The following is a 13,611-nucleotide window of genomic DNA, read 5'->3' as shown; positions in this document are numbered from 1 at the left end:
TTGAAATATTTAATGGCTATTTTCCAGTGACTGTAAAGTCTGAGAAATTTTGAAGCAGAAAAGTCACATTTAATAATAGAACTTTAGTTCCTATTGTTATTACACTTTTCTCCTTCCATATTCACTCATGGCCCAAACCTTTTTTTGAAGTGCTTTTTTAAGTAGAATCTGCAATAACTGTAGCAGTAACTGATTCTTTTCCTTCAAAAAAACCTATAGAATCAATGCTTTAAATGGCTGATCCATAGTTGTTGNTTTTTTTTTTCTATCAAGGTACTTACATGTCAACTCCAAAGCAACAAAAGATTCCCTTTTTTCCTTCATTATTTAGTTTCTGTAGTGAACCAGGCTGCATGATGCTATCCATTCCCTTCCCTGACCTTGGACTACTCTTCCAAGAGAGAATAGGAGTAGAAGGATGAGTCCTCCCAGTGGTACCCTTCAGCTTGATCAATAAGGGCTCAATAGCCATGCTGAAGCACGATGGCAGTTCCCCAAGTAACTAACACATCATCTATTTTTGGCTGGTATGGGGATCTGAACCCTTGACTTTGGGGTCATCAACACCCCTAACACATTTTAAAATACTAGTTAGACAGGAAGGTGGAGCCTTAAGTCCTCGAGATGGCAAAAAGTGTCATAAATTGCCCAAAGTAATTTGTAGAGGTTCTGTTCATTTACCTTTTTTCTTCTACAGACTAAGGGTTAAAGTCTCTTCTATCTAAGTCTTCAGAGGGATTTACACTTCATTTTATGAAATGACCCAAGATTTTTGGCCAACCATTCCCTTTTTCAGTCTCTTGGGTCCTCTTGTATGCCTGAGAATACCAAGTATTTGGAACCTTCTTTCTCATATCAGCCTTCTGTAAACGACCTCAGCAGGTGGAATAGTCAGGATCTTTGTCTGCTCTTTTTTAACTGAATAGAGGGGAGGCAAGACCTTAAGTCTTATTTGGTCAAAAATTGCAAGGGTTGGCTGGCTAGCTCAGTTGGTTAGAGCATGGTTTTGGTAACACCAAGGTCAAGGGTTTGGATCCCTCTACCAGCCAGCTGCCACAAAAATTTTTAAAATTGCAAAGTCACATCTCAGTAGAGAAGCACCAAAAGGAAAACTAGTTTGGAAGGATTCATTGTAAATAAAAATAGTAACTCAACAGCCCTTACTTCAGGGAAGAGAAGGTATTTTAAAGCTAGTGTATTAAAGTTTCTCCTGTGACTTCAGTGTTGAATGACTCTTGCAAAGGACTTCTTGAAGGCTTTTTTCCCCACCAGGCGGGTTTTGGCAGATAGACTGCACCTCTGCCTGAGAAGTTGCCTGAAAGAGAAAGGAGCATGTGTTACAGGCATGAAGTTGCAGAGGAACACACGACAGCAATCACCTGCCTTCATTTTATTTATTTATTTATTTTTGGCAGATGGCCAGTATAGGGATCTGAACCCTTGCCTTGGTGTTATAACACCATGCTCTAACCAACTGAGCTAACTGGTTAGTCCCTCTGCATTCATTTTATAACTAAGATGACTACTCAAATTGCTTTGATGCAAATACAGGGACTCTGCCCTTGACATATCTACAGTGAATTCTTACTAGAAAATCTTCTGAGTTAAGTACTACAAACATTTTGTTGAAGAGAGGAAATTTCAGAGAAAGTACAGTCTAGTTGTGGACTTATGAAGAGCACTGGGCAGTGGCAACCCCAAAGTGGGCACCAAGCCCCACTGTGCTCTCAGTCCCTTTTTATCATTCCCTGTTTGCTTTGCCAAGGGATCAAAAGAAAGTTGTATTACTTGTTAACTCTCCGAGGCATATTACCATCTGTACCCCTAGCCTATTATGGAAAGCAGTGGTATGGGAAATTTGTGAAGACACTTTGTGGGGATGGGTGCAGAGTGTTATCAGTAACTGTGTTTCTGTGGGCACTTGGTGCTGTCCAGACATGCTTGGAGATGCAGTACCAAAGGAGTTGGCAAGAAGAGCCTGCAGAACAGGGGCAGCCTGACCATAGCCACATACAGGAGAAGCATACATATGCAGAGATAAAGTAGGTATAGATAAGTTTTGCTGCTGTTGTCTTACGTGGTAGGGGTGGTGGTGAAGAGACTGCCATAGAAATGGGAGCACAGGGCACCCTCAACCCAGCAGGCAGCAGGAGTGAAACTCAGTAATGGGAAGCACCACAGTGCACTTTCGTCACCAGAGGGAAGACCTGGCAAGGGTAGTGACTCCTTTTTCAGTATCATGGACTGCCTTCTTCCAGCATTTCATTTGTTTCATCAGCTCTTTGCTCAACAAACTTCTAAGAAGTGTAGTTGACTGTCTCAACAGGAGCTCTAAACCCTAACCAGCACTGGGGTTGGAGGGCAGATGTTCTTCTTGGGCCCCTCTACTTACCAGGTTAAACCTCTTCACATGGGTGCTCCTTTGTTGCCATCAGCTTATTGTCAGGGATGAGGGTACAGCCAGCCAGCATGTCCAGAGAAGCTAAGATGGAGTCATACAGGCGGTCTGCATGGCTCTCCAGCTCACCAGACTGCTTCGCAATCCTCCCAAGGATGTCCTTTAAAACTAACAATGAGATTCAAAGCAATTAGACCCCAAAAACCCATGCAGCTGTTGCCCAGTATCAAAAAAACATACGAGCATCGAGCATGCATATATATATATATATATATAGTGTGTGTGTCTTTCTTTTGGGGGGCAGCTGGCTGGTATGGGGATCTGAACCCTTGACCGTAGTGTCACAACATATATATAGGATTTCACACAAAACAGGACCACGGCAAGTTTCAGAATGTTTACCTGTCTTTTTTCACAACTGGCTGTGGGGATCCGAACCCTTGACCGTGGTTTTATTAGCACCACCACACTCTAACCAACTGAGCTAACCAGCCAACCTGTCTTTTTAATGGTGATTCTCCAAGGACCTCTGTTGCACTAGGGGATCTATGTTGTTAACTTCCGATTAAAGCTAAGAGAATTCACTGGCTGCACTTAGGAATTACATAATTCACAGAAAGGCAAAGGCACACAGACATGATTCCCTGGTGACTGGTATTACCCGACTTCAGAGATAAGACACAGGCACACCCATATCTTGTCAGGCATAAGGCTTCAATGAAATAAAACTTGTCAACATTAGGACACTGGGCTCCTACCAGGTCCTATCAACTTCTGTTGGCTGGGGGGTCAAGCGTTTCACATATGGGTGGTGTGGTAATGTATTTGGGAATGCTCGTGGACCCTTTTTTGTGCATCCTTAGTGAAAAGACTTAAAAGGAAAGTGATCTGAGAGCAGGCTAAGACAAGATTGTTAGTTAGGACAAGATTCACTCCTATATGCCAGAAGTGTTCATGTGAGGAAGGGATGGGCTAGGGTCACTGCATCACACAGCAGGCTTGTTTTTTCTCCTAAAGCATTTATTTCTTTTGTTAAACACAAAGGCTGCCTTTGCTTCCTGTGCCTTTATCAGCTGTGTTAATACTCCCTAGTTTCCTGCCACAGCTGCAATATCTGCCAGCAGAGGAAAAGAAAGGGGAAGCTGTGTATCTACAGACAATGCTGACTGGGTGGGCGGAAGGAGAAGGAACACAGCCCCTTGGTAAGCCACATCAGTGTGGTGTCATCAGGGCAAAATGCTGTCCTGACAACTCACGAGAGCTGGCAAGGCGCTGCAGAGGAAACAGCCTGAGTGTGCAGTAAAGCCTGGCCATAATGGTGGCCGGGCTGTGTTCTCCCCTCCACCTTCAACAGGCCTTTGCTCAGTCTTCCTTGTGTGTTGTCAAAGGGGAACTTTATTTTTTTGAACTTTTATTTTAGACTGTTAAAATGTTTGGTTGGGGCAAATAAAAGAGAAGCTAGGAAGGGGAATGAGATAGACATCTTTCCCCAGTGAGATTTTTGTGTTTTAACAGAATACGTACAGGGGCCTGGTCTGGCCAATAGGTTTCTATACGAAGTTATTACGCTTATTCTCTTAGGAATTTGTCAGATTTCCACATGGAAGCCCTTGGCAGGAACCTGAGACGGACATTTTGGAGGGGGAAGTAGATTTTGGCCCAGATTTCCACATGCACATGGAAGCCCTTGGCAGGAACCTGAGACGGACATTTTGGAGGGGGAAGTAGATTTTGGCTTCACATCCCTAAGGTTATTCTTGTAGCCGAGTAAGAAGGCAGGCTCTGAAGAGGCTGGGGGGATGTTTGTGTGCTGACTCTCCTGACTCTGCTCCTGGAGGAAGAAAGGAAGTTGTGCACTTAGCAGGAGACAGACAGTGTGAAGTGTCAAGGGGAACTTGTGGTTTTCACAAAATAGCCAAGCTCCTGTTATTCCAAGCAGAGGATGGGGAAGGCACTGTGTCAACCTGAAAGAGCCTGGACATATAATTGAGAACCACAGAAAACCCAGAAGCCTCTTACTTTGGCCAGTAAAATACCTCTAGACCCCTTTTGAGAGAAGGGTAAAGTGGGATGCTCTTATTGCCAATAAGGCACTGGAAAATATCATTGAATTGATTTTTAAACAAAGATCAGAAAAACTGTAGCTTTTACAAGGCCTATTTTCACATGTGGTCTCCATGAGGAGTGGAGGTTCCTGGCAGTTGAGCTCTTTGCCTTTCTCTCAGGCCCCTGTGCCTCCAGACACTGTGACAGCAGCAAGGAGCCAGCATACAGGGGCTCAGGCAAGCTGTCACTGCTCGTGTGGCCTGAGGCAGATTCACAACTAAGATGAGAGTAACTATAGTATCCATCTCACAGGGCTGTGATTAGATGAAGAAAAACTGATACGCCAACTGCTTCAGCTCACTGTTTGGCCCATAGTAAGTATTCTGTAAAATGCTAGTGTGATTACAAGTAGCAAGGACACTTGGCATTCTGAATTTCTGCCCCAATAAAAAACCTAAAAGCTGTTGTTTTGGCTAACAACAACAACAACAAAAAAACCCCAAAACCTAAAAACAGTACAAGAGAACACCAGAAGAGCTAAAACAACAGCCTTAATAGGGCAGGAGATTGCAAAAAGCTCACATAATTCACACTGGATAATCGCTTCCCGCCGAAAACTCTTCAGTGGTCTTGTCCATCAAAACCTCTCTGACTATTCATGGTTCTCAGCTCTAGTGATTTTTCTTCTCAGGGTACATTTGGCAATGTCTACAAACATTTTGATCGTCAAACTGTTGTAGATGTCTGTGGGCATCTAGTGGGGTGAGGGATGCTGCTAAGCATCCTGCAGTGCATAGGACAGCCCCCACAAGGAATTGTGGGCCCCCAACGGCAGTAGTACCGAGGTTGAGAAACCCTGCTCTGTGCCACCTCCCCCATATGCACCTGCCCACCACTCTAGTTAGGAAAGTGCCTCCTCTCAAGCCCCACCGTGCCTGTCCAGCTTTGCTTATGTGGTGTGATTTCCAGTGTAAATCCCACCTTACTCCAACACACAAACTGAAGAAAAAAAAAAAGAAAAACCAAAACCAAACAGAAACAGGCATAATATAGATGGGCTCTTTTAGCACTTGGTTGTGTGAAGTCTTACAGGAAATTAGGGGCTGCTTTTGAGGGGCAGAAGTACATCAGTTCAAGGATTAACCTAGCATTCCAGCTTATCCTGCACATCTTATCCCCTCCCCCCTAGGGACAATGATGATTAGAAAGCCTTAGCAGCTGGCAAGCATGGATGTGCTCTTGAAGTCTGTGATTTTTACTTTCCTAATTGGGAACTCATCATACAAAAAGGGCTTGAACTTGGTTTACACGCGACCGCCACCCTGCCCCTCTCATCGGTTCTCATCTTTCATTTGGTCCATTCCCTGAGAACAGACCAACTGTTCTCCAATCCTTTTGATCAATTCAATCCTTTTCTGAAACAAATCCTTCTCCAAAGCAGAACGCAAAGCAGATAACCAGAGAACAGTTTGACCTGAGCTGGGTAAGATGGGGAACCCCTGAGGCTACCAGTGACTACCCCAGCCACACACTAAGGACAGCTGGATTCACACCAGGATTCCCACCCAGAACACCAGGGAAATAAGAAAGCAGAAGCAAAAAAGATTGTTGTTGCAGGCTCGATGCCTCATTTTTTTTTTATAAGTAAAGTTTTCTATTAGAAAGCTCATTTTTTGTTGTTGTTGGGGTTTTTTTGGTGGCTGGCAGTACAGGAATCAAACCCTTGACCTTGTTGTTATCAGCACAGCACTCTAACCAACTGAGCTACCCAGCCAGCCCCTCGGTGCCTAATTTCTAATGGGCTTGCTCTGATGACTGCCACTGTCTCGTGGGTCTGCAGGGGCAAGTGGCTGGCAGTACAGGAATCAAACCCTTGACCTTGTTGTTATCAGCACAGCACTCTAACCAACTGAGCTACCCAGCCAGCCCCTCGATGCCTAATTTCTAATGGGCTTGCTCTGATGACTGCCACTGTCTCGTGGGTCTGCAGGGGCAATGACGATGTGAGGAGCTGGCAAGCGGCCAGTCATGGGAATCTAAGGCAGTGCGTGTGGGGGGGACTGGTACTGGCTCCTCCTAGGGATGGTGTGGGTCCCTGGGCCTGCTGCTGAGACATACTGAGCTCTGGCTAAATTCAAAACCTCAAGCATCTCACCTGGGGTGTTATCCAACAGGCACTGAAGAAGAGTCTCCCCCTTGTGTAAGACACTCTCCGTCAGGGACTGATGTTCATCTATATCTCTCTTAAATTGCTTAAAGCATATCAGGAAAAGAAGAAAAAGCTTCATTAGTACTGTTTTGTAAAGTTACTCAAAACACCATGCAAAGCAAGTTGATTCCCCCCCTGACTGGAAGATACATCCCACCCAGTCTGCAGAATCCCCCAAGTGAACAGTGCAGTAGTTTAACTTCAGCTTCTTTGAGCCCAAGGTAAACAGTCAATGGTTTTTTTCTGTTCAGTTTGACGTCAGAAGCGTTTTCTTTCCCCTGGCAAAGGCTGGCCCATGAACAGCTGGAGTCAGGGTTTCCTTCTTGTCTCCCTCCTCATGGGATTCTCTGTAACTCACAGGGGTTAGGGGATTCTCAAAACAAATTGTATCCTATTCTAATGGGCCTGATAAGCAAGAACCACAAGAGATTTGCCACTAAGTTGACCACAGGGAGCTGCTGCCTCTATCTCAGTGTCCTCACTATATGCAGACCTCCAGGGTAATCACCCCAGCATCAAAGCAGCAGCAAGTCTCCTAAGCAGCTCATCTGTTTTCCCCCAGCAGCTACCAAGCCTTGTAGCTGACTGTTTTTGATGTTCCTTTAGCAGCTGAGAAGTGTAAAGTCAAATCCTTTAGTCCAGGGTGCAGAACTTCGTGCTTAACATTTTGAAGTGATCATTCTACTCTTGGATTTACTATTTTCCTGTCTTCAGTTTTTCTTTGCCCTGTACCTACACTTATTATTTTATTCTCTGGTACTCCGTGTAGTTTTAATGCTGGCTTGACCCTACTAGTATATGAGAAAATGAGTCACAGTAAAATAAGTGAATACATACACACACATACACTTATACGAGGTCTTGATCTAAGCAGGAGTCAAGGTAACTCATACATATGCATGAGCTGTGCAGCATTCTGTACAGGAAAGGGGTTGACAGTGCCATCCCCCTTTGTGACACAGTTGTGTAGGTGACACAAGAGGCCTAGGTTTCACTGATGTGCAAGAGTAACTCCCGGCTCAGATCTCAGCTCTACCCACAGAGCAAAATGATTGCTCTGGCTAGCCTGGAAGTCGAGGCACAGAGGATGGTATGAGGGATAAAACAGAGGGAATGGAGTTACTCTATTTGTGCCTGCTCTGACAGGCCAGGAAAGGCCATCAAGATAAGTCTAACAGGAAAATTTCCCTGCAATGTACTGTCTCTGGGCCTCCGGCACACATGTAAGCATGCATGCAGGGTCTGCACACAGAGGACCCTGGGATTCAGCCTTCCTCTCCTTCCTCAAGCTCAACGCTGGGCGAGGAACCCTTGACAACCTCTCTCTAAGCATGCATGCAGGGTCTGCACACAGAGGACCCTGGGACTCAGCCTTCCTCTCCTTCCTCAAGCTCAACGCTGGGCGAGGAACCCTTGACAACCTCTCTCTACACTGCAGGAAACAGCACCAAGGGTGGAGCAGCTGGCCCTGCAGCCCAGGCCCAGGCGAGGCTTTTCCCTCCTCTTCCCAGCCAGGGTGTGGTCTCAGCAAGGCTCTGAGTCAGCTTGGCCCATGGGTCATGCAGCCCTGGCTCAGGCACATGGAAATCATGCCCTCTTCTGCTGAAGATATGGTCAGGTTACAAGGTTGAAGAAACTCAAAGAACTGTCCAGAAAACACTGTCTAAACCAGCATCAGGCTCAGGCCACAGAAATGGCCTCTGCTCCTTCATGAAGAAGTTAGAAAGGTTTGGCCAACCAGATGGGCTAGAAGTCAGTAGCTCAGCCAAGGTTAATGTTATGCTTGGGTATAACAACTATACAATTTATCCTCCAATTCAGGACACTCCTGAGAATGAAAGTGGACTAATTATGCCAGAATAAAAGGCACAAACTAGAATGTATAATCACCCTAAATATACATAGTATAGAATTGAGTTATCTAAAATCCACAAAGAAGTATTTTAAAATAACAGAAGCATAATGAAAAGGAGGCAAACAAAACAAACAACAGCCCCCCACCCATGTACACAAGCAAACTGATGTTAGATTTTTGTTTAAATACCATCAAAATGCCCCGTGTATATTCTGGAGTCAGTACAATTTCAACTCAGATCCTTAAATACCAGCATAGTTCAATAGAACTTTCTGTGAAGATGGAAGTATTCTATATCTGCTCTGTTCAATGTGGTAGCCACTAGACAAATGTGGTGATTGAGCACTTAGAATGTGGCTAGTGCAACTAAAAAATATTAATCTTTACTTTTACTTAATTTAAATAGTCATATGTAACTAGTGGCTCTGTAATAAATAACACAGGCCTATAGTTATAAATCCCTGAGACATCTGGAAAATTACATTGTAAATCATAAAGTATTTTTGTTTGTTTTGTTTTGTGGCAGCTGGCTGGTATGGGGATCTGAATCCTTGACCTTGGTGTTACAACACCACGCTCTAACCAACTGAGCTAACCAGCCATCCCAGTATTTTTGGTTCAAGATAAATATAATGTATTTTCTCCAAACTCTATTTGGCCTGGGAAACAACTCATGCATTTTATAAAGTTTTCAGCATTAAGAATTTGAAAGGGCCTCTGACTAGATTTCAGGTAAACAGTCAACTGAGCTATAACACACCAGGAATCAGTTGAGCTTTTACTTTGTAATCAAGTAATTTAGCCACTACTCTCCTGAGTGAACAAGCCAGAAGCCAGGACCACATATTACCCGGTAAAGCTGCAGAGAAGACTTGAGACCTGTAAGATTGGACCTGGGTGGAATCCCGTGGTGTGTAACATCTACGACATTATACAGCCAGTGGATCAGTTCTTCCAGCTGACAGCAAAATGTCTGTGGAGACGAATAAAGAGCACATGGTGTTACTGATGGAACTGATGTTTACACTAGCAAAAGGCTAAAAATATCAGGGGGATTCGGGAGACAGATGTGCACCTTTCCAGAGCTTTCCCTCCCTGAGGCATCAGTCCCCCCTTTCCTCCTCCCTGGCCTGTCCCCACCCCATGACTCTAGTCCTCCCTCTGCTAGGGCAATGAAAAGCCCCACTGGGTTCTGTCTCCTTCAGCCTGAGGTGACACCAAAAATGACAGACTGAGAAAACCCAGCCCTGGAGGTAGGAGTGGAGCAGCCAAGGGAAGATCAGGGATGGGGAACAGCCGAGAAAGGGTGTGCCTGCCATGGAAACCAGTTCTCAGATCAGCACCATTACTATCTAATGGCTTCTGTGGGAAACAGGAAAGGTAAAATAAATGACTAATAAAATGACTAACCTGAACCTATAGCCAAAAATGACACTACCTCATGGTATCTCAATCTGTTGTCACAAAAGGGCACACGATAACATTTGTCCGACCTGCTTCACAGGACAATTAAAACCATCCATGTAACAGCCAGGAAGGCGAAGCCCTCCCTGAGGGCTGGGACGCGCTGGCTCACAGGCCATCTGCTCCGCGGCAGTGCTGGTGTCACAGGGGAGGCAGGGCAGTGGACACTTGGAGTGGGGAGAGTCACCTTCCTGGACCTTCATCATGAGTCAGGGACTGCGTGAAGCCCTCGACATGCATTATTTCATTTAATCCATACAACACCCCAAAGAGGCAGTGATCCACAGTTTATAAACAAGTAAACTCAAGAGACTGAGCCAAAATTCCAAAGACACATGATTCAAATTCAGATCTAGCATTATTTCATTTAATCCATACAACACCCCAAAGAGGCAGTGATCCACAGTTTACAAACAAGTAAACTCAAGAGACTGAGCCAAAATTCCAAAGACACATGATTCAAATTCAGATCTGCCTGACCCTGACGACCCCATTCCATGCAGTATTAATTACGCCTGCAGATGGTAATAGCTGGTCCACAAAAGAAGGTTCAGTGACCAAGAAGTCTAGGAAACGGCACATCCAATGCCCCTAACTTTGCAGAGTGACACCACTTTGGCAAATGAAGCTCTGAGAAGTCCTACCTTCAAGAAGCTACTCACCTTTGCTTAGGCCAGTTTCCCAAAGGCATCTGTGCACAGAACCTTTTGTGCAGAACACCTCTGAGCTGGGAAGCAGCCAGGGGCGGTGGTGAAGAGATCAGCCTCTGTGGATGGTCTGCCTGGGTCTGATTCCTGGCTCTAGTCCTTGCTAATTATAAGTGGGCAAGTTACCTGACCTCGCTGCCTTTTTCTCCAGTGAAATGAGAATAGTGTACTTATCTGGCAAGAGTTGTAAGGATTAAATAAGATAAGGTACAGCACAGTGCCTGGCACATAAAAAGTGCTTGGTCAGCATTCACCAGTTTCCTCACAGTGTTAGTAGTAGCCTGGGGAAAGAAGAGATGAGACCCTTGTACACAAAGCCTCTTTACCTTCACACACTGTACCAGCGATTCTTTTCCCTGCTCTCCTCCCTTCCTAGGAAGCTGCCCTTCAGCATCTGGGTCTGAGAATGGCCACCGGTCCAACACAGCTGGCAAGGAGGTGTGTGTTTTCAGCAGTCCAGAGGAGCCCCCGAGGGCCTGGCTGCTCACCAGACCGCCTTCCCCTACAGAGTGCCGAGCACGGGCCAAGGAGCGCAGGAAACAGTGGTTCTGGCCCTCAGGGTCCCCAGACCCTCGCAGGGCGGCTGTCGATGGAAGCTGGCTTTGGCTAGAGTCTGATGGGAGGGAAGTCGGCCCGTCACTTTCTGACACTTCCAGGGAGCTCTGCCCTTCGGCAGCCCCAGGACGCAGGGTCACCAAGGTGGGAATGGAACCTATATACGAAACTAAACTAGAAACCTGTGACAGCCGAGTAGGCAGGGCAAGATACTCGTCCTCACTCTCCAACTCCTCCTCTGATTTCCATCCAGGCTCCATGCAGGCAGGGTGCCAGACACTCTGGTCAGCCCCCTTCTCTCTTTCTGGCCTGGGAGAGGGCCACCCTCTGTTCCATGTCCTCAGCTGGGGAGAGCCCACCTCGAGGCGCTTGTCCATGGGTAACCAGTCCTTTACGCCCCTTAGGGCTGGCTGTCTGCTATCCCGAGGAGCATTCTTGCTGTCTAGGTCTCTGGGGGTAGATGCGAGCTTGCTCCAAGATGCCAAGCCCATGTTGCCCTGCTTCTGGTGCACTCCAGAAGGCCACCGCTTAAGGCTTGGCTCTCTGGGCCCAGAAAAGGGAAGGGCAGTGGCCTCTGCTGGTGGGCAATTCAGGGAGACATTAGTGGGTGATTTGAGGGTGCTTGCTGGGGAGACAGAGAAGCTATCCAGGTCCACACCTGAGTCCTGCAGGACAGGGTCAGCTGGCACATGGCTGTCCAGGTGCTTTGGGAGGTGAGGTCCAGGCCTCAGTGGGTAAGTATAGTCAAGCAGGTCTTCATACTCTTTATTTGGGTTCCAAAGAGGGGAATGGCGATCGGGAGAAGGAGGCAGGGAATCTGGCAGCACACAGGCCCAGTACTCGGCCTGGAAGGAGAGGCGCCTCCTGCCCAGCCCAGCAGCATCACCCCCAGAGGACACAGGCAGTGGCGACCACTGGAGCTGAGGTCCTGGCCCCACCACAGAGGAGGGTGCCTGGGGGACAACCAGCTCCAGGGAGGAGGAGACCTTGGCAAGGGAGCAACTCTGAGGCTCTGCCTTCTTTTGGTGACCCTGGAGGCTGCTGCCTGTGGAGGAGGCAGAGACGCTACAGCTGGAAGGCTGAGGAGCAGCGGTCCCCGGGCTCACTGCAGACTTCCACCGTGACGGGAAAGGGAAACCGGAGATGTCGGGCCGCTGGCTGAGGTCCAGCACCCGAGGCGAATCAACTAGGGATGGGTCATCTTCGGTATCAGAATCATGTCCTGAGCACACAACTGTAGTTCTGGGGACATGAAGAGTCTGAGGTAGCTCCTCAGAGGCCGAAAGCTTGGTCTCCTCCATCTGCAATGATACAAAGGAAGAAAAAGCACTCAAGTGAAAATATTAAACCAAAGTGACAACTCAAGAGTTTTCTCATAGGCCCAGATGGTATTCAGGAAAGATCTCAAAATGACAAGTCTGCTGCCTGAGGCAAGAAGCAGACGAAGAGTGTGAGCTGCTGGTGGCCAACATGGAGACTCGGCCAGCTCTGGGAAGCAGCATTGTCGTCCCCAAACTGATGCCCAGCCCCAGCCCTTTCAAAAGTCCTTCCTCCATAGCTATTCAGCTTGTGAGCGAGCAGAACGCAGATGGCTCTGTCATGCTGAAGTTGGAATACACTGCCTGACCCTTGAGACGCTTGTCCTGGGCAGAAAAAATGCTCGATCCTTCTGTTGCTGACAGGAGACATCTAAACCCAGCAGACCCCATGCTGCTCGGCTCACACACCAGTGGTAACTGAACACTGGCAAAACAAGCCATTTGTCTCAGCTTCTTCCCATTGAATCTTTAATCTGCTCGATGAAGAACTCACCCAAGGGAGGAAGGATAGTACAATGGTTAAGAGCACAGACTTTGGAACCAGAAAGACCTGATTTCATCCCCTACTGGAATGTATGACTTTGAGCCTCACTTCCCTCCACTGTGAAATGCAGACACTAATAGCACCACCTCCTCAGGACGTAAGGATGAAATGAGCTTGTGTGAAAAGCACATGGTGCTTCTCATTCCAAGTATGGCCAGTGACCAAAGAGAGAGAGACCAGCGACTCCCTGCAGGGTAGCTTGGGTTATGCTGAACCTGTAACTGAGGGAAGCTGTGGAAACCTCAGCAGGTAACAGCGGCAGTGTCACACAGCGCATGTGCGTAGGTGACAGAGGGCAAGAGAGCAGGCAGCTGCAGGCAGGAGAGGGAGGAAAGAGTTGGGACATAGGACCTGCACACAGGACCCTTCCAATCCCAAGAGCTTCGGGGAAAACAGAAGGAGACACCCAGGCCTAAGCGTGCCAGCAAGAGCTGCTGCTGGGAGCACTGGGGGCTGGAGCTGGGGGCTGAAAGGCCTGCAGGAGGAAGACTAACTCTGGGAGGACTTAAAAGGG

The 13,611-nt window shown here is 47.1% G+C and overlaps 1 protein-coding gene across 1 annotated transcript; it reads right to left on the bottom strand.

Annotated features, from left to right (window-relative positions):
- Positions 1 to 255: 255 nt before the first annotated feature.
- Positions 256 to 12,535, bottom strand: LOC103608984 (centrosomal protein of 68 kDa-like; the record flags this gene model as incomplete). The annotated part of the gene is made up of 5 exons (XM_008593366.1): positions 256 to 1,315; positions 2,393 to 2,566; positions 6,600 to 6,696; positions 9,359 to 9,481; positions 11,006 to 12,535. Coding segments are annotated over 4 exons (1,920 nt in total), but the record flags the coding sequence as incomplete, so codon positions are not given.
- Positions 12,536 to 13,611: the final 1,076 nt, after the last annotated feature.

Source organism: Galeopterus variegatus, unplaced genomic scaffold (assembly GCF_000696425.1).
Source record: "Galeopterus variegatus unplaced genomic scaffold, G_variegatus-3.0.2 Scaffold9047, whole genome shotgun sequence".
NCBI lineage: Eukaryota > Metazoa > Chordata > Mammalia > Dermoptera > Cynocephalidae > Galeopterus > Galeopterus variegatus.
Note: the sequence above shows the minus strand (reverse complement) of the source record. Positions and strands in the feature narration are given on the sequence as shown.